The 22,205-nt window shown below is 45.3% G+C and overlaps 1 protein-coding gene across 1 annotated transcript in view; it reads right to left on the bottom strand.

Moving 5' to 3' along the window:
• CSMD2 (CUB and Sushi multiple domains 2) overlaps positions 1-22,205 on the bottom strand; it is a gene marked incomplete at both ends in the record, with an annotated part of 226,948 nt that overhangs the window by 183,047 nt on the left and 21,696 nt on the right. Inside the window, one exon of the mRNA XM_079545965.1 lies at positions 12,852-12,964. Within this exon, the coding sequence (XP_079402091.1) occupies positions 12,852-12,964 (113 nt within the window). The remainder of the gene's footprint in view (positions 1-12,851; positions 12,965-22,205) is intronic.

Below are 22,205 nucleotides of genomic sequence, written 5' to 3'. Positions count from 1 at the left end.
GTGCATTTCTGCAAGGCTGGTCTAATTTTATAGGATGAGAGTTTACGTGGGAAGAACACGATAATAGTGAGATCAGCGACAGCAAGAGATTTTAATTAGCATAAAGGCTCTCTGTGTTAGTTGGCAGAACTGAGAAAGCACTGCAGTGTCTGGAAGGTTAATTTCAAGGTAGTTCTGTGATCCTTACTATGAGAGTGGTGAGGTGCTGGAACAGCTGCCCAGAGAGGCTGTGATGCCCTGTCCATCCCTGGAGGTGTTCAAGGCCAGGCTGGATGGGGCCCTGGGCAGCCTGGGCTGCTGTGAAATGTGGAGGTTGGTGGCTCTGCACGGAGCAGGGGGGTTGGAGATTCATCACCCTTGAGGTCCCTTCCAACCTGAGCCATTCTATGATTCTGCAAATCCAAGATGCTTTCAGATCTCAGTCTGTGCAAGGCTGAGCCTTGGGATGCTCCCAAATCCAGAAGACCAATGGGCAGACGTTTGAATCTTTGAATGGGGAATTCTGTACGTGTGAAAGAAAGTAAAGAAAAAAAACCAACAAAAACTCCTCCTTGCAAATCGTTTTCCTCCATAAGGCCAAACAAAAACATTCGTGAAATCAATGAGCTTCCCACCAAAAAAGTAAGAGGGACTGCCTTCACATAATGTATCTTAAAGGGGGCACAGAGGAGAAGTATAAATCTTGGAGGGAAGGAAGTGTATTAGCTATATTTCATATGCAACACTGTACGTAAGTGAGTATGTGAAAGACTAATCCTCTTAAAAACCAGACAAATAAGGGAAAAATGCTCAGAAAGAGCCTCTTCCCACAGCAACAAGCTCGGGATTAGCACAAAACCATGTTCTTATGCTTTTTCATACCCACCTCTTTCTTTTCCTTGAGCTTTTTATGCTAAGCTGGAAATTTCCAGATAACCCAATGGTTTATGGAAGCAATGACAGAACTGCCAAACTGCCCCCTCCATCCTCCGTTGCTGATCAAGAACACGGGCCGTAACATCAAAGCAGCAATGGGTATTTATATCTCCTCAGCAGGAAGAAGCATTTTGAGTGAACTCTCATGCTTCCCAGTTAGAAATGGATGCAAAGAGGAGCTGAGGATCTTTGTTCTAAATACTAGATTAATTTTTGTCTCCTTAGTAACAAAGGCAATTCTCCCTGCTTTAGCACATCTAAACAGACCGAAGGGCCAGAAGTTGATGCGGGGTGTTGGGAGGGGATTTGTTGAAAAGAAAAAGCAGCATGGGGGGGATGTGCACAGGAGAAGGCTGTGATCTGCCACCTGGACTCGGTAACACTCAGTGCAGGTTATGATAACCTGAACCATCAGAAGACAGGCACCAGATTTGCACCAACATTCTAAAACAGCGCTCATTGCCAACGTTGTAAACTCCTTTATTAAGCTCAGGACAAGCTGTTATGAAGGCAGCACGAAGTAAAGCTCTGTGAGAGTGGGGCTGGCGGGGTGGGGGAAACCTCAGAGAAGCACGAAGGGATGAACCCAAGTGCTGAGTGATATCTCTGCAGATGAGATCTCTGTGAAATCTCCAAGATAAAGCACAGCACAGTGCTTCCCCGGGGGCAGGAGGCAGTCGCCACGACGTTATCAACTAAGTAGTTATAATTTTCATGCAAATAACAAGAATAATCAAATGAATATCACAGCTGTGTCAGCCTGGAGAAAACACCATCGCCAAGCCGATCAAAGCAAGCAGCTGACCTCACAGCATGCACGTTTGAGATGGTATCTATCCTAATGCAGCTCATTTGCTTTGGTGGGAGCTAAAAATAAAGAATCAGCACTCGGGCTGCCTGTAACCGAGTCGTGATGCCGCATGGATGGATGGAGCAGCGACCTGCAGAGCACAGCAACCTGCAGAGCACATCTTGCACGTGCTGGGCAGCAGCCAAAAGCCATGGCCACACGTGCCCCATTTTTTTTTGCATGTGCTCCATCTTTGCTGGCACAGAAACACAAGCGTGCAGCTGCCATTCCTCCAGGCGAAAAAATAAATAACAAAACAAAGAAGCAGACAAGTCGGTGTGTGAAGGAATGGATGAAGCAGCTGAACAAATGAGGACGAGATCAAACAATCTGTAAGGGCTGGGCGTTGGGTTTCGTCTCCTTCGCCTTCCAGCCCACCAGGATAGCATCACACGATCACACAGACCTGAGCTTTCAGTGTTGGCAGTCCTATTGCTTGTTTGCTTTTTAAAGAACAAGCAATCCAACAATTCTTTTATATTGAGCTTTCATATCTTCTAGAGACAGAACAGCACTTAGTACAGCACTGCTACAAAGAAACACGGACCAGATCCATCAGTACCTCCACACAGTGACAGAAAGCCAGGTTGTATTTATTTTGCTCCACATTTCAAGGATTACTGATTGACAGGCCCTGTTTTTATTAATAATAATAATACCACTGAGCCTTTCTGTGCTTGAATAATCATTGGTTTTGCTCCATAATAGCAGGATGTGGTTGAGACGAAAGACTCAATAGCATAAAGCTGTTGTGACCTTCCTTATCCACCTGAGAACTTGCAGAACAAACACAGAGCAATGGGAGCAGCCTTCAGCAGCTCCATCTCCAGCCACACATCATCCTGATGGGTGAGAGGAACAGCAAAGTGGGGCTGAAGACAGCACTGCTTTTGCTCAGCCTCACAGAGCTCTCTGTGGCATTTGCCTAACACCATTTACAAACACGTTCCCATCTACCTGTTGCTCCAGGCACAGTAACCAATAACACAACTGTAAAGGCAGCTGATACTTGGGGACACGAGGAAAACAGTAAATCTGAGGGGAAATATTTTAGTGCATACACGCTATTTGTATATTGGAAGCTGAGCCATTCTCAACACAGCTTATCTCTGCACAAAGAGATTATTTGCAGAGAGACACAAGACCTCGCTTTGAGTCAAGGAAGAGAAAAATGAATATAAGAAATCAAGGAGCTGCTGAGCCCTGCAGTGGTTGAGAGCAGCGCATCCAGGCCGAACCCCAAACACTGCCAATGTCCTCCGATGGGGAGAGCTGTGCCAGGGAAGCCTCATCCACCTGCACTTATCCATGACCTGGGGACTCGCTAAAAACCCAATCAAAGCCGAGCAGTACAGGAAAGGACTACACGCCACACCGACCCCTTACCACCATTGTGAACGCCACTAATGATTATATTTTCCTTTAACCTATATTCCATTTGCTGGAGGGACTCCACAGTGCCTGCACTAAAGCATCGTACGCTCTGCCAGCTGCAAACAGCTGTGAGCAGCCCCATCCTCGTGGCCTTTACAATTAACAATCTCCATTAAGCACAGCCAGCACAAAGGGATTTGTCTGGGGGGGGGGGGGGGGGAAGAGAAGGAGGTGGGGCTGTGTTTTTCAAATCTCTGATGGCTGACAGCTAATCACAGCGCTTTCAGAATCAAAACATGAGTCAAGGTGAGAATGCACGGCAATCAGAGGCACAGATCACCATGTGGCATGTGCATTCACTTCTGGAAACAGAGATAAGTTAATTAAATACTCATTTAATTTGAATTAAGAAGGATTCACTCTATATGAGCCGATCAAAGCCTAAACCTAAAGGTTTGCTGCACACAGTAGTAGCCCTCTGGTATTTAAGCATTCCTGAAGGTAACTGTGTAGTTGAATACATGCACACAAGCCTCTTACTGTAAGATGTGCTTTAGCTCTCCACTTCTTTCCCATTCCCAATAGTAAATCAGGCAGCAAAAGAACAGAAGACTCCTGCCCTGCTCTCTGGGTGAGCCAATGGGGACATGATGCTGATCTCATGTTGGATCAGTCCCTCGCCCAACCTCAGTGCCTTCTGCTTCACCCTGCTCAGCTCTACAAGCACGCAGAAAGGGAACTCCTGTGTGTCCACCCCTGCTGCCATCCCACGTCCTGACTCCCCAAAGGGCCGGAGCCCTCCCAGTTTCCTTCTGCAATAAAAACAGAAGCCACCCACCAGGAGTCCCCAGCAAGCCAAAGCTTAAGGAGAGCAGAGCGATCCCAGCAAGACAGCCCAGCAAACTGCTTCCATTCTATTTCTCTATTATAGTCAGGTTCTGCTTGGACAGATGACATTTTAATCTCAAAATTGTGAAGAAATACCACCTGGTAAAGAAAAGGGGGAAGGAATCACCATCCACAGACTGGGTAGATTTGAACAGATTGAGAGGAGACGTCTCACAGGAGCTTAGATCCAATCAAATCCAGTCAGAGGATTTTGTGGGATAGGTTTGCTGTTACTCAGCCAAGCAAGTTTCCCCTCAGTCTCTCTGCAAGCTGCTTTCTGTTTCCCAACCATTGCTGCTATGAATGACGAGTTCAGATCAGGGCAAGCTGCTAAAAGCAAGGCTGGTCAGCCCAACTACCTCCTCTCCTCCTGCAATAATTGCCTTGCCTGCATAATCAAAAGTCAACTAGCCTCCTACTAATGGAGAATGCTAAGCTTAAAGCTAATTTTCCATATCTAAATTGCTGCACATAGACAGCTTTAGCCTGGATTTTCAGCTGTCCCCCATAGAAGTTCCTCTAAAGTCAATCCCATCTGCATATCAGAAGGGACATTCATGAGCCTAAATTGGGATGGAGACATTTTAACACTGATCCCACTAAAGAAAAAAAAAAAAAAACACACATTAGAGACCAGTGTAAGCAGTTAAAGATGAGGATTCTTGCCAAAGTCTCAGCTGGCATAGGAGAGACAAATCAAGCCCTTCAGCCAAGGAGCAGCCCCCTGTTCCCTGACTCCAAGGCAGAACCAGCTGGTAAGCTGCACAACCAGAAGAGCTGAACCATCACCTCTGCAAATCCTGACGTGCGAGGACCACCTCCAGGCTGGAGGAGCTCTGACTGATGTCCAAACCTCTGCTCACTTGAGCAGGTGTAAGCAGCAGATCCTGGAGTGATGAAGATCTCCATCCCCTGCAGCGGTGCAGGGAGTTCTGTGCAACATCCTCAAAGCAAATTAAAATATGATAATCCCTTAAATGGAACCTCATTGGCTTCAAAGAGAAGCACAGTAAGGAACCCTGATTTCAAGTATATGGAAAATGGCTCAGATTGTGAACGCAGACCTCTGTCCTTAGGAATGTCATTCTACAGAGGGACAGCGAGACCAGATGTTGGGTTCAGGTCGAATCCCTTACACCAATATCCAGAAAAGGAACTGGTTCTGATTTTCAATCAACTGAATTTCACCAGTGGTCAATTTGGGAGATAAAATGACCAAAAACTCCTTGTGTGGGCTATAACTACAAATTGGCCAATACATCTTAAAATCCGCCACCACACACAGAGATACGTAAAATAAGACAGCGGAGGGGCAACAACAGCAGCAGTGGGACTTCCTCAGAGAACAGAGAGGCACCCCAGCCCTCACCTCCCCCTTCACTGCTACCACAGCATCCCTGGGCGAGCAGTGGGCATGATGGAATGGCAAGGAAGGACAGACAAGCCTTTTAACCAAATTGCCTTGGCAGCAAGTCTGCAATTTTCACACAGCTCATTAGTGGTGACTTTTTATGGAAATGTATGCTGAAACAAAACCAAACGCATCTAACAACTACATGTTCTGCAAATAGATTCCCTGATTGAAAAGAAATGGCTCTATTATATGCAAAAGGGAAAAAATAAAAATAAAAAAAGGAAGGAAAATGAAGGTCTGCCAGGAGGGAGCCAGGATCCGAGTCCTTCCCAAGCACCTTCATCAAGGGGATGTGCAGCTCCTGGAGGTGCTGCTTCCAGCTCCTTCCCAGCACCACAGGTCTGGCAGCACCTCCCACCACCAGCAAAGCAGAAGCAATAAGAGATCTTGCAATTTTTCTTTCATACTTTCTGCACTTCCACACACTTATCTCTGAAACTGGTCAGTAACTGAGCAGCTGTGGTTAGGTGAGAACAGTGGGACCTGCTTGACAGCAAAGTGACCCCCATGTTGCAGCTGAGCAAGTATCACTCCATGTTTGTCTGAATGCTTAATGCAGGATCCTATTTGCAGCACGTTATTTCTGCTCTCCTGCGTCTGCACTGATTGATCTCATTTACATATGCAAATCAAACGCCAATATGAGACATTTAATATTCTCTCAACTTCATTTAGTGCCGCAGCTACACGGGTCAATATCTCACTGCATGCTCTAGTGTGCAGGAGGGGAGGGCTGGAGCTGAGTCAGCAAATGCTAATAAGCTCCACAGCTTTCAAGTCTTAAAATCAATTAGTAGTAAATTAAGGCAGACTTGCTGGGAGCTCATTTAAGTAATAAAAATCTTTTGTATAGTTAAAAAGGGAAAGAAGAGGAAGGTTGGTTTTTCCTACCCCAGATCCCCTGAGGGGTGCTTCAATTTTGGAATAAAGTGGGCACAGCTGCCGTGCTGGGTGCTGAGATGCAGAAAACACCCAGTCCTCATTGCAAGCTTTATTATTGACCTTGGGCACAGTGAAACTCAATGAATGGGTCATGCTCTGCCCGTGTTAACACATACAGTATGGGGAGCTCAGCCCTCTGCTCCTGTACTCACTTTTTATCCTTTGAAAAATGCTTTTAAAACAGCTATTTCTCTAAAGCATCTCATTCTGAATATAAGAAAAAACAAGCAAACAAACATTCCTCAAAGGAACAAATCCCTGCAAGGCTGCCAGCAGCTCCATGGAGCTGGCACAGGCCAGAAGAGAGGGGCAGCAGGAAGCCTGGAGGGGATCCGAGCACCTGACAGAGCTGTGGGTGTCCCTGTTTGCTGCTGAGGAGTTGGACCAGGTGACCTGCAGGGGTCCCTTCCAACTCCAACGATTCTATGATTGTATGAAAATCACTTGTGTGCAATATGCATATGGTACATGAAATGAAACAGTAGTTGCACATTGTGAACAGCTGATAACAAACAGGGACACAGCTACAGAGTTGAGAAATCCTGGATAAATTCCAAAGAGCAGACAAAATCTGAAACCATACAATATGTAAACCTATTGCCAAGCACATCTTTCGCATTCACAGAAAACACTTTAATTGGAGACAGAACAAATCCAATGCTATGCTTAAAACCTAATTGTGAAGCAAACTCTCTTCTAGTCACTCGTAAAACAAACCTGCCACTCAATGTTATTGACAACAGCACGTTGCCTCACAGCTCGTTTGGTGTCTTGGTTGATCATGTACTCCAAATACTGACTCTGCACGAGCAGGAAGCGAAGCACAGCACGGTGTGCTGATTGAGAAGCTGCATGGTTTGGCACTGCTCTGACTGCACTCTCTGTATGCATTTGTAAGTGCAATGCTATGAACCCCCAAAACAACAGCAGTCTGGGGGTGTCTCACTTGGTTTGAAAACAATCCGTTCTTTTAAAGCCATTGGGAAACAGCAGTGTGACCCAAACAAGTCAGCTTAGCTGTGAACCCACTAAGAACAAGTACTGCTGACAAGTGCACACAGCCAGCACGGCCAAGCGAGGATCTCAGCTGCTGATCTTTTTGGCTGGCTTGAGTGCTCTAAGCGAGTTACTGCAGCAAAATAAACTCTAATAGAGCAATTAGAATTAGATGAAAACTTCTGGTTCATCTGCTGCTGTCCTCTGCTACTTCACTGCTTCTCCATATGGTGGGCTACACGCAAAAATTAGCAAATTATTTTTAAAACGGATTAGCTGAATTGCATTCAGACCTTGGGTAGGCATTTAGATCATATTTAAAACATTACTAATTCCATTTAGCTTAAATCACTTTGGAAGTGAATCAGCCCACGAGCTGCCTTCAGTCTGACCTCATCTATCACTCCGACTGCAACTACAGCACGGAGGCAACAGCAAACTTCCATAGAAGAACAAGCAGCAGAGCAGCACCCTCAGCTTCCATCCTTCCCGCTGCCACCAGAGCAAGGGTTAACCTGTGCTTTGCTGCAGGATTCACATTCCTCTGCCTCAATATGAAAGAAAAGCACCAACTGAGGAAGCTTACCAAGCACCCAGCGTGTCTCTGCTATGATTCAGGTACTGAGAGAGCTGGGACCCAGCTGGATGTTTAAATGAACCCAATGCGGTGTTTGCTCAGAAAGAAAATTGGCGTAAAAAGTACATTCTGTTACAGCTTTAAAGATTTTAGCCTATTCAGTTCTAAGCTGGCAGACCTGAAATTTATTTTCCCAGATGGAGAAAATACTCTGAGAGCTTCCTGAGCAGTGTGGGTCACCCCAGTGCCTCTGCACCCCCCCAGGCAGCTCCCTCTGCCCCTCTGGGAGCCCCGAGTTGAACAATCAGAAGCTGATTTGGACATTTTGCACCAACTCTGCATCCTTCGCTGCTAAAGACAGAAATCAGAGCGACTCCATTAATGGGGCAGTTGCCACTGTGAAGTCAAATGACAGATGGGAAAAGGGAGACACAGAGCACAGTGACGACACATCCAGAACAACAGTCAAGAAACGTTGTTCAAATTTAGGAAAAGCAATGGATAAAGATGGACAGGACCCACTTTTAAACTGCATTATCTAAATATATACGCACAACTCCCCATACAACCCTCTAAAGAATGAAATATTTGTGCTTGAGAAAGAGGAGGGTATTTATTATGAAGGAAAACAGTACCATTTACTTGGGGTTGTTTCCCTCTGTATTTAAACGCTTCTAATTTCTTAAAATAAGCAGTGTTCTTCTAGGCATAATTGTTTCTTTTCAATCAGGCACTCAGTGTTTGCAGCTATCAAATTTGTTGCAGCTGTAATCAAACGCGATGTCTTGGGAAGGAAAATCTTCACCTACTGTTCCATCTCACTGCATCACACAGCAGTTTTTTGAAGCAGAGGAGTCCAGAGTCCAAAACCCTTCAGTTCATTCCAGGGCCTGAGTTTCTAAATGAACTTTTGCTTTTGGGAAAGAACACCAGCAGTCTTAGAACATCATCTATCCTCTGTATGCCTCCTTGTTTTGCTCACACCCCCAGGCACAGCATCGGGATGCTGGGTGATGCAGTTAGCAGGCATGCTGGGGATGGGCTGACGGTTGGACTCGATGATCTTTGTGCTCTTTTCCAACCTGAGTGACTATGATTCCATGAAACGCCTCCAGCCTCTGTGGCTACAGTGCACAAAGCCAGGGCAGAAGTGTTTTATAGCAGTGCTCTCTTCAGTCATGTGTGATGAAGAGCAGCTTCAGGTATCTTTCCTCAAGTCCTCTGCCATTTTTCATCCCCTCAGTGCTAAAGTGAGGCAGCCAAGAGGTAATGGTTTACAAATAATAACGTAATGTTATTTTATACCTACATTAATAAGCTAAAATAACCCGCCCTCTCTTCATCATGAAGTGTTATTAGTATTATTGAGGAAGTGATGTGGAATGTGTATTGATTTCCTCTTATTGTAAAAGACTTGCCCAATTTATTGTAAATGTTAACTCACTGCGTATTCATCAGGTGTGTGGCAGCTGTGATTGCAATTAATTTCACACTGTAATGCAGGCATGTGCCTTAATATTAGCTTCAGACATCCTTCAGGGGAAGCAATCAATGGAGGCATCGGTCATTTTTGGTTCCTCGGTCCCCAAGAATATTATTCACAAGACAACGTGGTCAAGATTCACATCCCAGTGCAGTTTGTGCTCTGCTTATTGATGGCTGCTGCTTCACAGCTCTCCTGAAAATGGAACACAGGGCTCCAAGGGTCGGCTGGGAACCCTGAGAAGTGTTTAACCACAAAGGGAAATTGCCCCACAGATGGAGGGGAACAAGGCTAACTGAATCATATGGAGTTCAAGGGACAGTTCTGTAGGGGGAAAAAAAGAAAGACAAAAAAAAAAAGTCTGCTGTAGGCATGAAAGCACTTCATGTAAGCATTTTCTAAAACACTGGTCCTGGAGTAGAGCTTCTTAAGAATTGCTTGTTTAAAAGAACAAACCCTTGTGACCAAGGCCATTTCTCACTGCCTCTCACTCATCTTACAGCAGTTGCCCCCACTCTGCTTCCAGATGATCCACCTCAGTACTGGCAATCCAGCCACATCTCCTCATGTGTGAGGTCTTCCCAAATCCACCACACCATAGAGAAGCTCCTGAACGCCACCTTTGCAAGCTCAGAGCAGTGTGTATGACAAGAAGCCATCCTGACCTTATTTTACATCACGGGAACTTGGAATCCAGACTTGGACCAACATGAGATCCTGCAGAACACCCCTGCCAGAGCTGGAAGCAGCACCCATGTCCCCAAAGCTGTCCCCCAGCACCTCTAACAGAGTTCTGCACCCTGCAGCAGCACCACCTCCAGCTGCAGATGTTCCACCCATCAGAAGGGGGCTGTGCTGGGGAAGCATCACATCAGCCTGTTCGCCTTCCACAGCAGGAAAATGAATGTAAAATCCTTAGTGTTTGTACTGGGTTTCAAAATAACAGTTGACATCAATAGAAGAAGAAAAATCACAACAAACATCAAGAGATTGGAGAACAGGAGGAATCAGACAATGAAAACAAACAAGCTGGCAACACACAGCAAACCAAATGAACAAAGATGAGGAAATCAGAGGAAAAGAGAGTTCAGGAATATCCTGCAGCACTGCATAGGTGTGTATAAAACAAGTCAGAGGAGCACACACTCAAGCAGTGCTGCAGCACGGCAGTCCTGGAGCTGGCAGTTCTTCAGATTCCAGTGCCCTTCTGGCACCAGCAATACCTGGGGCTCACAAAGGGCTCTGCAGGCTCCCAGAAATGTGCTCTGTCCATCTGTTCTTGTAGCATCTCTACATGTTCTCGGTGCAAGCATTCTGCCACCCGTGCATGCAAGTGCTCCCTTTCCCAGTTGAAGTGCATGGCTTAAGTGCAGCCAGAAATGAATAAACATATACACAGATCTAAGCAGATGTTTGTTGCTTCCAATAAATTGCTTATAAATGGTCTTCATCACGCATACTCATACTAATTAGATAAACAAGGAAGACCTTCACTTCGATAAAGCTAACCTCAACTTCTTTGCCTCCCAGAAGACCAGGATAGAGCAGACAGCAGCTTATGTGCAATGTTTTCCTATCACTTCAATGTCCCATGTATGTATTTCCTTCCTTCAAAAAAGGGGTTCCCGAGATCTTTTGTTACCATTTCCAAATGCCTGCTTTCAGGGAGGATGCAAATAATGAGCGTGCTTTGATAGCAGATCATAAAGGAGCCATTTACCAAAAGGACTCTGATGCATTGTTCTGTCTTTAAGCATGAATTATAGAATCACAAGCTATTCACCGAGTCGTGGATTACCAGCGAGCTGAAACAGCACTACAGCAGAGCATGTACCTCTTATCAAAAGCTGGCTTATCTCCTCCTTTACCGTGAGTTAACAAAAATCTAAATAGGAGCACCTTGTTGGGAGGGAGGCACAACGCCACGCTTTTAGCGAGCCTCCATCTGCTCTGTGTCACTCAATGGTTCTGTCAAGTTTGAAAAACCATTTTTTTTTTTCCCCTGCAATGCATTCTGTTATCTGCTTTAAAGCCTCCTTAGCAAATTTATGACATGTGACTGAAGGGCAGCCCTGGAGCAGGCTGTGTACAAGAACACCTGCTGCAGCAAGGTCACAAGCAGTGAGCAAGGCACAAAGGCAGGAAGGTACCACAGAGAAGAAAGGAGAACACAGCTTCATGAAAATGAAGTTATATACATTTTATCTGCAGAACTTCCTATGTAAGAACAAGTTGTGGCACAGAAGCATGGCTGGCATTGCCTGGGCAAAGGGCAATTGGTGGAACCAGGCTAACCAGCAACAGGATGGAGAGTGCAAAGAGCTGTGCAACTAAATGGCAAAAAAAATGAATTCTCAAAGTCAGGAAAGTACAAAAACAGCTCTGTCCTCTGTCACCAAATTTGGGAGCCATGAGCTGTTGCATTTATCAAGCATAATGGCGGACTTCTACCAGAGGTCCCATCAATGGGATGAGATTGCTTCTCCTCCTCTGCCCTGTGAACAACCAGAGCCTGCTCTGAGCTGGACAACAGCACACAGCAGTGCCAGGCTGCTCTCAGCACCTGCTGCAACACCAACCATTGGAAGTAATAAAAAGCCCCTGTTCTCTGCAAAGCCTCTGCTGCCTCAAGGCAGAGCAAAGTGTTTAAACAGAAATTAGAGAGTATTTAAACAGAATTCTCCTGAACCTGCACAATTGTCAAGTGCAAAAAACATTGAGAGATCAAATCATCATCTAAATGAAGGCATCTGCTTGGTTTAATGCATTGGGTAATTGGCCAGTAGGACTCATTACCAAAAATTACCATTAAGGCTGAGAACTTAAGAAAAACATTTACAGGGACAGAGACAATATTCTAGGTTCAATAATTAACATAAATGCAACTCCAATTTAGACATGGTTAACCTGTCCTTTATAGCAGCCCCAGCTCACACAGCCACAATCTCCTTCGAGAATCAAACAGTTCTTTTAGGTATTTCATGACTTCCAAGAGAGATGGAAGAGATGCATGACAAAAAAAAAAAAGCAAAGAGAATGGAAAAAAAAGTGCTGCAACCTCTAAACATCCTTTGCATTCCTCTGTGCTCCCCATGAGCTCTGCTGTAAATCCCATAAATCCCACTGGCTGCAGCCTTGAGGATCCCACTGCCAAATTCCACTCCTGCCTCAGTCACTCTGGAGTTGCTGCTGGACTAAGATTTTAAGCACAAATGCAAAGGAGAAAAATGCATTTCCCCTTGTAAAGGGTGAGCGATTTGAATCGGGTGTTTTGTCCTAGATTAAGCATCGGCACATGGGTATATATGTGCGTATAAACACTTCTTGTGGTATAAACTCCGCACTTCAGCTTCTCATCCTGCCATAAGAGCATGCACACATGATTCAAGACAGGTTTGCACTGGGCACTTACCTTCATAGTTTGCCTGGAAGCCTTGAGCACTGACTGCGTAGTCGCTCACAAGCCACAAGGACAGCACGACCCCCGTACTCACTATAGGAGCAGGCAGCTGGAAACCCGTTAACCTGGAAGAAAATCAAGAGGAAGATTACACTCACCACTGCCCCTCACCTCCCCACACAGCAACAAGCAGGGCAGCTGCCGCCTGGCCAACACAGCATAGCCTGAAAGGGCTGGGAAATCCCAAGAGACAGAAGGAGAATGGCTAACAGCTCCTTTGGAAGGGACATGCAGAGGTTGAGTCAATGACACAGCTGTTCAGCTAACGCTGGGCAAACCCATCCTGGGCTTGCAACCCCTCCTGGCTTTCCACAGGAACTACTCATGTACTCCGTCCAGCATAACACTGCAGAAATGCCACTTTCCATGTGCATCTCTGCCCTCCCCCCTTGCAGACTCAGAGCTAAATGGCAACTTAATTTTATTACAAAACTTTCTTCTGTAATGTTTTATTTGTAACGCTTTATTAGATGGCAGACACCAAATCCCTCTCACTATATTGACACAGCCCAAGAACTAATGCACATTCCTTACAAACAATCGCAGTTTTATAACTTATAATCCATCTCCCCACACAAGGCTAAGTGATTTACATAATAGATTTACATAAGGTACAAACACGCTGCTGTAAGAGAAAGCTGTAAGAGAAAGCCTAATCCTTCTTACTCACGCAGACGCTCATCCCACATCTTTTATACAGCAGTTACATCTTTTTTCCTGTTCCATGAGAAAGATGCTCGCAACACAGACAAGCGACGCCTCACAAAGCACACCTACAGAGATTTATCCCATTCACCTCCTGTATCACAGCTCCACTGAACAACCCTTAGCACTGGGGCCACCCACCCTCACCAACCAGGGGCCAGCACAGCCAGTCCCAGCCCAGCAGCTTCTCCTTCAATCTGCCCTCAGCCAACTTACAGAGACAGTAAGCGAACCTCCCTCACTGCTCTTATTCCATCCCCAACTCGGTGAGCTCCAATATTTATGTCAAACAGATTGAACTGACTAACGAAAGCTGACATGCTCTGCCTTTGGAACCTTATTAAAGCAAAAATGTTCAGTTGCTGGCAAAATTCATGCACTTGCCAATGACGGCAGATGATTTGATGTCAGCAAAGAAGTAGTTCCCAGCTCCCAGCATAAAACCCATTGTCTACGCAAGTTGAAAGAACAATTGCTGCTGTTTATTACAGATTTAAAGCTTCCAGGTTTTTCTTAGGATTCAGACAATTTTGCTGTTGTGTGATCAATGGATATTAAGACGTTACAACCACAAAATAAACAAGAGAGTTAGGCAAAGTGGACTATGATAACAAGAGAGAACAAATGGAAGGCTTACCCTTATGTTGGGCTCACCCACAAAACACCAGAAGGAGGGATCTCCAGACAAGATCCTCCCCCACTGGTAGCCAGCTCTTCAATAGGTCTAGGAGGGGGGCAGCCTGGCTCCACCCCTTCCAGCAGCACAGGTGAATTGCCTTCAGCTGTGCTCCTCTGGCTGGCTCATGGCTCGCCTCAGGTGATCAATCAGAGGTTCAGGCCGTGACTCAGTAGTTCCCATACAGCTGTGCACAGAATTAAAGGAGAGTGCCACAGTTTTACTGTGCAACTTAGCTACAATGGCTGATGGAGACCCCGACGTCCCCAAAAACACCAAGCAACGCACAGATAAGTTTTACTAAAAACAGAAAACAGAACCTGGTGGTTTTTCTCCCCAGCTAACCTCCACACACTGCTTCATCACTACCCAGGGATCAGTTACCAAAAGCCTGTGCTTTTTATTTTGAGCAGATCTGTCCTCTCTGAGTGAAGGTTTTTGCATCTTGGATTCAGCTCACAGTGCGCACCAGGACGACTCCACTCTGCAGATGTTGATTTTAATTCAGGGCAACATTTACATGTCTGCTTACCTGTAAGCAAGTGCACACGTCCCAGAGGAGACAATGGGAATTAAGTGCTCCTGAAACAAAATTGCCCTTAAGCATATATTCATGCATTGTAGTTACAGGGTGCTTAAAGAGAAGAATGGTCTGTGCACAGGGGCATGACATTGAGGCAGAAGTTTGGCCTCAGTCTTTCCACAGATTCCACACTGTTTGAAGATGTTTCCATGGGCACCCAGGACTTTCAGAAATTGTAAAAGAAAAAAATAAACAACCAAACCCAGCCATCTCTTCACATCCTGAGCTTCCTACGTTCCTTTGTAGGAGGTACCCCTGGAACAGCAGCAAGAAGCAGTTCAGAAGGCAACCAATGCCATCCTGCCCTTCACACTAGACATCGGAAATGTCCCCATTAATGCTACACCTAGGAAGAAGAAGTAAAGTTTGCCTCAATCAAGTATTTATGCAGCAACTCCTATCATAGCTTTAGCATATATAGCTTTTCTACAGCTAATTTTCATATCTTCTACAGTGACAGCCTGCATGAGAAATGCCATGAAATTCCACATGCCCTCCACTACAAGCAGCTGCAGTCAGAGAAGTTATGACTTTCCTCTCAACCCCTCAACCATCATGTGCAGCTAACTTCTCCCATCTGATGTCCTCAACTTCTCTGAGTAAGTAAGAGCACAGGCAATATTCAAGGAATGGGAACTTCACTAACAAGGCTCTGCCCAGATGCCATCCATAAGCCCCAGCACTGCTGTCCTCAGCCTGGAGAAGCCCAGCCTGCACCACATCCCTCCAGTCCCACACCTCCTGCCTAAACCTGCAGCCCAGGCAAATTCAAAGCGTGGGTATCATGTCTGCAGACAACATGAAGTCATCCCCAAATGGCCTCATGCACGAAACAGTCATTCTGACATCACCGTTATTTAGCGTGGCAATAAAAAAAGATGTATACAATAACAAGAGAGAGGAAAGCAGCAAACACTGTCCCTTGTTTTCATTAAGGGCTGGAACAAGAAGGTGAGGGCAGTAATAAGAGCACAAATTATCTCCCATTCCTTCTGTATCTCTGGCCAAATGGATTATTGAGTCATTATCCCCTTAAGTTGCTTGGGGGCCAACGCTGATTGTGTGAGCTTTTCAATGTGTTTTCCATTGGCTTCATTCTGCTCCTGCAGTGGGGAACCAAACTAAAGCAGTGCCAGAAGCACCACCTGCTAAGCTAAGTGCACAGCAGGTCGCAGCACCAAACCCCTTTGCTCGTGTGCCCACCTCCACCTGTTGCATATTGTCCTGCTCCACTGTACCAAGTACAGCAACATCACAGACTGTGACGCAGGCTCCCATTTTGGAATGCAGGTGCCATAATTAAAACAGAGCACATTATTTTTCTGGTAGGATGCCCACCATCAGCTCAGACTGCAATCAAAATAGTTATTGCAGCTGGCAATCCAGCAGCCTTCAAAGCATAAATGCTAGAGAAGTGTCTCAGAACATCTAATGAAAATGCATTGGATTGCATCGTTTAAACCAGCATTAAATTACACTACACCATACTTCAGTGATTTTTTCCTGTATCTAATTTGAAGGCACCTATTAAAGAAATTTCCCATCAAATGAACCACTCTCTTCACCATATACAGTCAAAACAAGATGTGGTCTGACCCCCCTTGCTATCCCCAGGACAATTTACAAGTAAAGTTGGGCGTAAGGGGACTGCCTTAAGGAAGCACTCCGGAGCAGGAGTTGCTCTATGGAAAACTAAGAGGGGAATCAGAGCAAGTCCTCCAGCACTGAGCTCCTGCTCACCAAGCAGCCAATGCAGGCGATGGAGAGTTCATGATGTACAAAGCTGATTTATTACCGACTGGTGCCAAGAGGAAAAGCCCAATAGCTTCCCATTGACCTGGAATTGAATTTCATGTCTTTAGCATTCAGTTAGACAGCTGGCTGATGTAAACACAGAAGTACGAGGGAACTCGCTAGTTTCAAGGAGACTACCTTGGAGACTGAATAAGTGAAAGATTGTTCATCTCACACCAACAACTTTCTCAATTTTGATGAAACCAACGTGCAAGCATTCTGCTGCCAGAAGACCACCTTCAGAAACGTGTGCATGTTTAAATATTAAAGCCTTAGGAAAACAAGAAACAGAGCCTCATTTAAAGTCAGTGGTGACTAACAAATATCCTCCTCTAGGCTGCCTTGTGAACTGCTTCATGGACTATGTCAACAACAATAAAAGAACAGATGCCAGAGATCAGGGAATTTATCCACAACAACCCAACCCCAGCACAGACACCCCCACAAGTAGATGTTTCATTTCAGAGCAGCCGTGGTGGCTGCAGGGTGAAGTGGCCAATGGAAAGAGATGGAGACCATCTTGGCATTCCTCTAACACACAACTTCTACAAACTGCAGACATGATTTATGCCTGGAACCAAGATGCTTTTCTTTTGGAGTCAAGCTCAACCAGACCCAGTGCACTGCTGTATTTTTCTTCCTGAGACAGCACAAAGTCAGCATCCCTTCAGCTCCTGCCCACTGACAAATGCAACGCCCTGATTTCTCAGGAAGTTTACCTACCCTTTGCAAACAGCCCTCAATCTAACTTGATACAATCAACCCCCCCCATGCCAACATGACTTAAGCAGCAACTGCATTTTCCCTTCTCCAAGCCAAGGATAATTCATCAAGCCACAAGAGTCCTCTGCTTACCTCTGACACTGACAAAGGCTTCATTAACTAACACGGTCTCCAGGGACAGTCGCAGGGCTCATAAATTCCAGCCTGGATGGATTTCTCTGCTCATTTAAAATGAGTTTTGGGTGAATTCCCACTAGAAAAGTATTATTTATAGGGCCTAAAGCCTGCACAGCCATTTCAAATACATGGGGCCTTCATGGCTCTCAAGCTATGAACAGGAACTAAGCATCAGATTTCAATAAATGCCATTTTTCCAGTGTATGGAAAAAAAGTAGAAAACTCCCAAGTTCACAGCTTTCCTATCACATCCTTTCCATGCACATTTTGCCTTTACTTCCTCAGATAACAGAGAAACAAGCAAACTTTGGCAGCTGTATCTCTGGTCTTATTATTACAAACTCAGAAGAACAGCACAAATTATCAGAAAGGTTCACCAAATTTTAGCAACCTCTCAGCAAATCAGATCTGATATTCTGAGTAAACAGCAACAAGATTGGCCACAAACCAAGTAAGGCTCAGCAGCGTTAACTCAAAAGTTGGCAGATTTGGGTTATTTACGACTTTCTTCAGAAAGAGTCATTAGGGGTGTGAAATCCAGTTGCTGGGGGACTCAATGCTGCATGTGATGCAGCTGATGAAAAACAATTATCAGCATACCGGGCGTGCTGTAAACACCCCAATATTCACACCATTAGTTCTTCTGCTGCATGCTGTGGGGGGGGGAAAATAAAAGTGTCTTAAAGAATAAGAACTTTAAACAGATACAGATGCTCAAAAACAACTTTAAGTGTGGAAAAGATGTGGGAACGAATGTAAAAATTCTCAGGCTGCTTTCTGAGCCTGTTCCCCTGGAGGACAGCTGGTGAGATCACAGCAGTGCAAGGCACAGCCAGTGCCCTCAGAAAAGCCAGCCATGATGTAGGCAATCCTGCTGACCTCGTATGTTCCTTCTGAGCTCCAGGTTCAGCAGCACTCAATCTCCTGGCTCGGACTGAAGAGGCTCTGGGTCACACTGCAACAACTGCAGACACCATTAAGAACAAAATGCTGTAGCTCATAAAGTGAGCGGGTGTTCTGCTTCATTTTCATTTCTTGTCCATCCAACACAGAAGGTCTTTGCCCAAGCATCTGTGAGTTTGGCTGTTCTCTTTCTGGAGCAGCAAAATGTCAGTTTGAAAAGAGTCTGACGATCAGTTCTATCTAGCCAAGAAGATGGAATGGTAAATTATCTTCCTAGCCAAAAGAACGTACACACTGCAATCAATAATGCCAAGAGAATATTCTTCCCTTTTGGGCATTGGTACAAACACATTCTAAAAAGAGAAAATATTTTCAACCCCAGGCAGTCGCTTAATTTCCCAAAAAGATCCCCATCAACGATTCAAAAAGGCTCCTGCAGGACAAAGCAAAGCAACCCAGGACAAATGCTGTGCAAGGAGGACATCGCCTGCCCTTAACGGCTCCCTTGGTGAACATCTGCTGGTGGGAGCTGCTCTGTTCTCAGACCCCTCCAGCAGGAGCTGTGTCTGGGTATGCAGCACACTGAGCACAGCACGAGCATCGGCCTGATGGAGCAGCATGCTGCTGCTGATGCCCCAGGAGCACAGCAACTTGTCCTCAAGTATCATTTCTAACCTCACCGTTTAACAGAGACCATGGGATTGTTATCATAAATCCTCTAGGAGCACAGACAGGCTTTTGCTCTAAGTGCCAGCAGCTAACAAAGCCAAGGAATTCTCAGGGAACCTTACGTTTTCCAGGAGCAGGAGCTCAATGGATCTTAAGGCTGAAAGCCTGCCTGTTTAGCCACGTGAATAAACCCAGAACATGCTGGGCATCCAGGAGGGTGAGTGTATGGAGGCATAATCAAGCAAAAACTTTAATTATGGCTTTGTTACCAGCCATGCAACCCTATTCCTCCTGCTCTCTCCATCTGAATCTCCAGAAGCTGAAGCCACACAACTGTGAAGAGCCAAAGCTGACATGCAGAGTGACTCTGGGTCTCAGCTGCCAACTCTGTGCATCCCTCCGACTCCTGACGCATACACAAGCAGGGTTTGAGCTCTGCTTCAGACATCGGCCTTCAGAGGGAACCTTCACTTCTCCCAGGTGAATGTTAAGCAGCAGCAGAAGGCAGGAACTGTTCTGCCCAGGTGACCCCAGAACAGCAGCTCAGTGGTGAGCTCTGATCCTCCTGGGGATGGACACAAACTGCAGCCTCACTACTGACCAGAGGACAGCTATGCCTCCTTAGAATTTAATCTGTAACTGTACACAGTAATGAAACTTAACAGCAATAGGAAAGAAGGAAACAGCAGAAATTTGCTTTCCATAAATCTAAATTAAAGGGAAGCATCCAAATGGCACAAATAAGTGATGCAAGTTGGCCTCCGTAACCAATGCAGTAAAAACCAACCAACAAAACAGGTTAATAAGGGATGTGATTCTCAGATGTGCTGGATGATGAAACATCCTGAAACAAAAAAAGTTTCTGATGATGAAGATCTATCTAAAAAGACTGCAGTATTGATTCACATCATACCTAATTCTCTGTTCACCTGCACCTTCAGTGAATGCTGAGTACCAAGCAGAGATGAGATGAACCATGCAGATAAATGGTGGAGTTTAGAGGAGATCCCAGCTCCAGGAACGCTCGATGCACTGGAGACAAAAAGCCTCAGTCCCAGCAGCATCACAGCTTTCACTTTGCATCAGCCACTTCTGCTTCCACTTCTCCTCCTCTGCTACGAACACATGGGCTGCAAAGAACTCCAGCATGAGGCTGTCGTGCTACAAATCTGCACAGCTTAAGGACCCAATTCCAGTGGAAAAAAAATCTGTGTAGGAAATACTAAGACAACATTTCACACTTCAGTTTGCACATGGATTGGTGACAACAGCTACCAAACAGCTCAAGTGGAAATATTTCTCCTCCTCCCAGTCCCTCTAATTCCACCATAGCAGCAGTAATCAGCTGCAGGACTGTGTATCATCAGGTAACTGAAGATGTCAGGGCAATTACTGCACCTTTGGACAGCAGAAGCCTTTATGTCTTCTGCACAGTTATGAGACTGCAAAAAGACAATTATACTCCCTAAGAAAAAAAGACCGGACGTCAGCAGCCTTGTGCCACACCAAAACACAATTCTGAGAGCCTGAAGGGAGTCACAGCCCACCCTCTGCTGCCCAACAGGAGCGTAATGAATTAGAGGCAATGGGCACTGCAGATTTGTCAATTTTCCATTTGAGTCTGCAAGTAATAGCACTCCACAATTTCATTGTATCTTCAATGATCTAGTAAGATTGTATCATCTCCTGCAGTCTTTCATTAATTCTGATAAAAGAGAAATACGCATTGACTGGAGAGATGCTTTGCCTGAGAAACTCTCAAGGTCAGACATTAAAGTGAAATAAAATAATTCCTTGACCTGGAGACTCACTGCATCCAAAAAAGCCTCCCTTCAGGAGGAAGGCACAGCTCAAGTTTGTTTTGTGCACTGAGTCTTTTCCCACCCCAGCAAACAGGCCCTCCAAGGGAGTTTTTAAACATTCTACAGCTACAACTTCCACAAATAAAGCTGTGCCATTTTACAGATGGAAACAACCACTAACCAACAGCTGCTGACACACTGTGCTGCCTAAGGCAGCTCACTGAGCCTCCCTGTGCTGCTGTCTGCCCTGCCCTATAACATAAGAGGCCTCAAAGCACTGATGGGGAGGTGAGAAGCACCAGGCAAAGTCAGTAGATGGGTTCAATTTCTTTCCCTTCACTGCTAAAGACAAAACTTTCAAACTCATTTCCCTTGCTCTGACCCCAGAAGCTCGCCCACTGCCTCTGTAAATTGCTACTCCTGCTAAAAGAATTAAAACTCCACGTCTACATCAATGACTTCTATGGACTGCAAACATCCACGACCGTATCGTTTTGAACACCACACACATAAAAAGATAATCAACTTTCCCACTATTGGACATTCAGTAGCAAAACAACTTTGATAAGGCAAAGGAGCAATCCCAGGAGAGCCATTACAGCTCCCACCTTGCCCATGTATTTTACCTGGAGCACCAGTTCTGGGCACTGCAGGATCTATAGTCGTAAATAAGATCACATTCAGAGCTCACAACACTCTGCTTCTGCTGTCTAAATGCTATTAACACTCAGCCTGAAGTTCTTGTGCTCAAGAAACGTTTAGATGTTGTACTACAGGACACGCTCTAGTGGGGAAATATTGGTGGTAGGTGGAGTCTTAATTAAATCTAATAGACATTACCTAATTATAGGGAATCCTTCTGCGCTCAGCTTACCTTAATATGAAGCAAGAGTCATTGTCAAGGATTTCTAGTAGATTTTCACCCATAAACACCATTAATCAGCAGTTCAGTGGGAAAACAAACCACTCATGGTTTGGATAACAGCGATGCTTTAAGGCTCAGCCACAAAGAGCCCCTACACTGAGCACACAGCAGGAACAGCCGTATCTGGAAAAAACTCCAGTCCAAAAATCCTCCTGCCCCAATTCCACCGTCAGCTTCTATCACCCATCACAAAAACATGACCTAATAGAAATGCAGAGAACGCAAACAGCCCTAAATGCTGTTGCATTTACCCCGTTAGCTCTCCAAAACTTTCAGATTTCCTTGCACCAACTGTCCCTCTCATCACCGCTATCTGACAATTTTAAGATCAAACAAAATACTTCATCTT

This window comes from Tetrao urogallus, assembly GCF_951394365.1.
Source record: "Tetrao urogallus genome assembly, chromosome: 23".
Taxonomy (NCBI): Eukaryota; Metazoa; Chordata; class Aves; order Galliformes; family Phasianidae; genus Tetrao; species Tetrao urogallus.
Note: the sequence above shows the minus strand (reverse complement) of the source record. Positions and strands in the feature narration are given on the sequence as shown.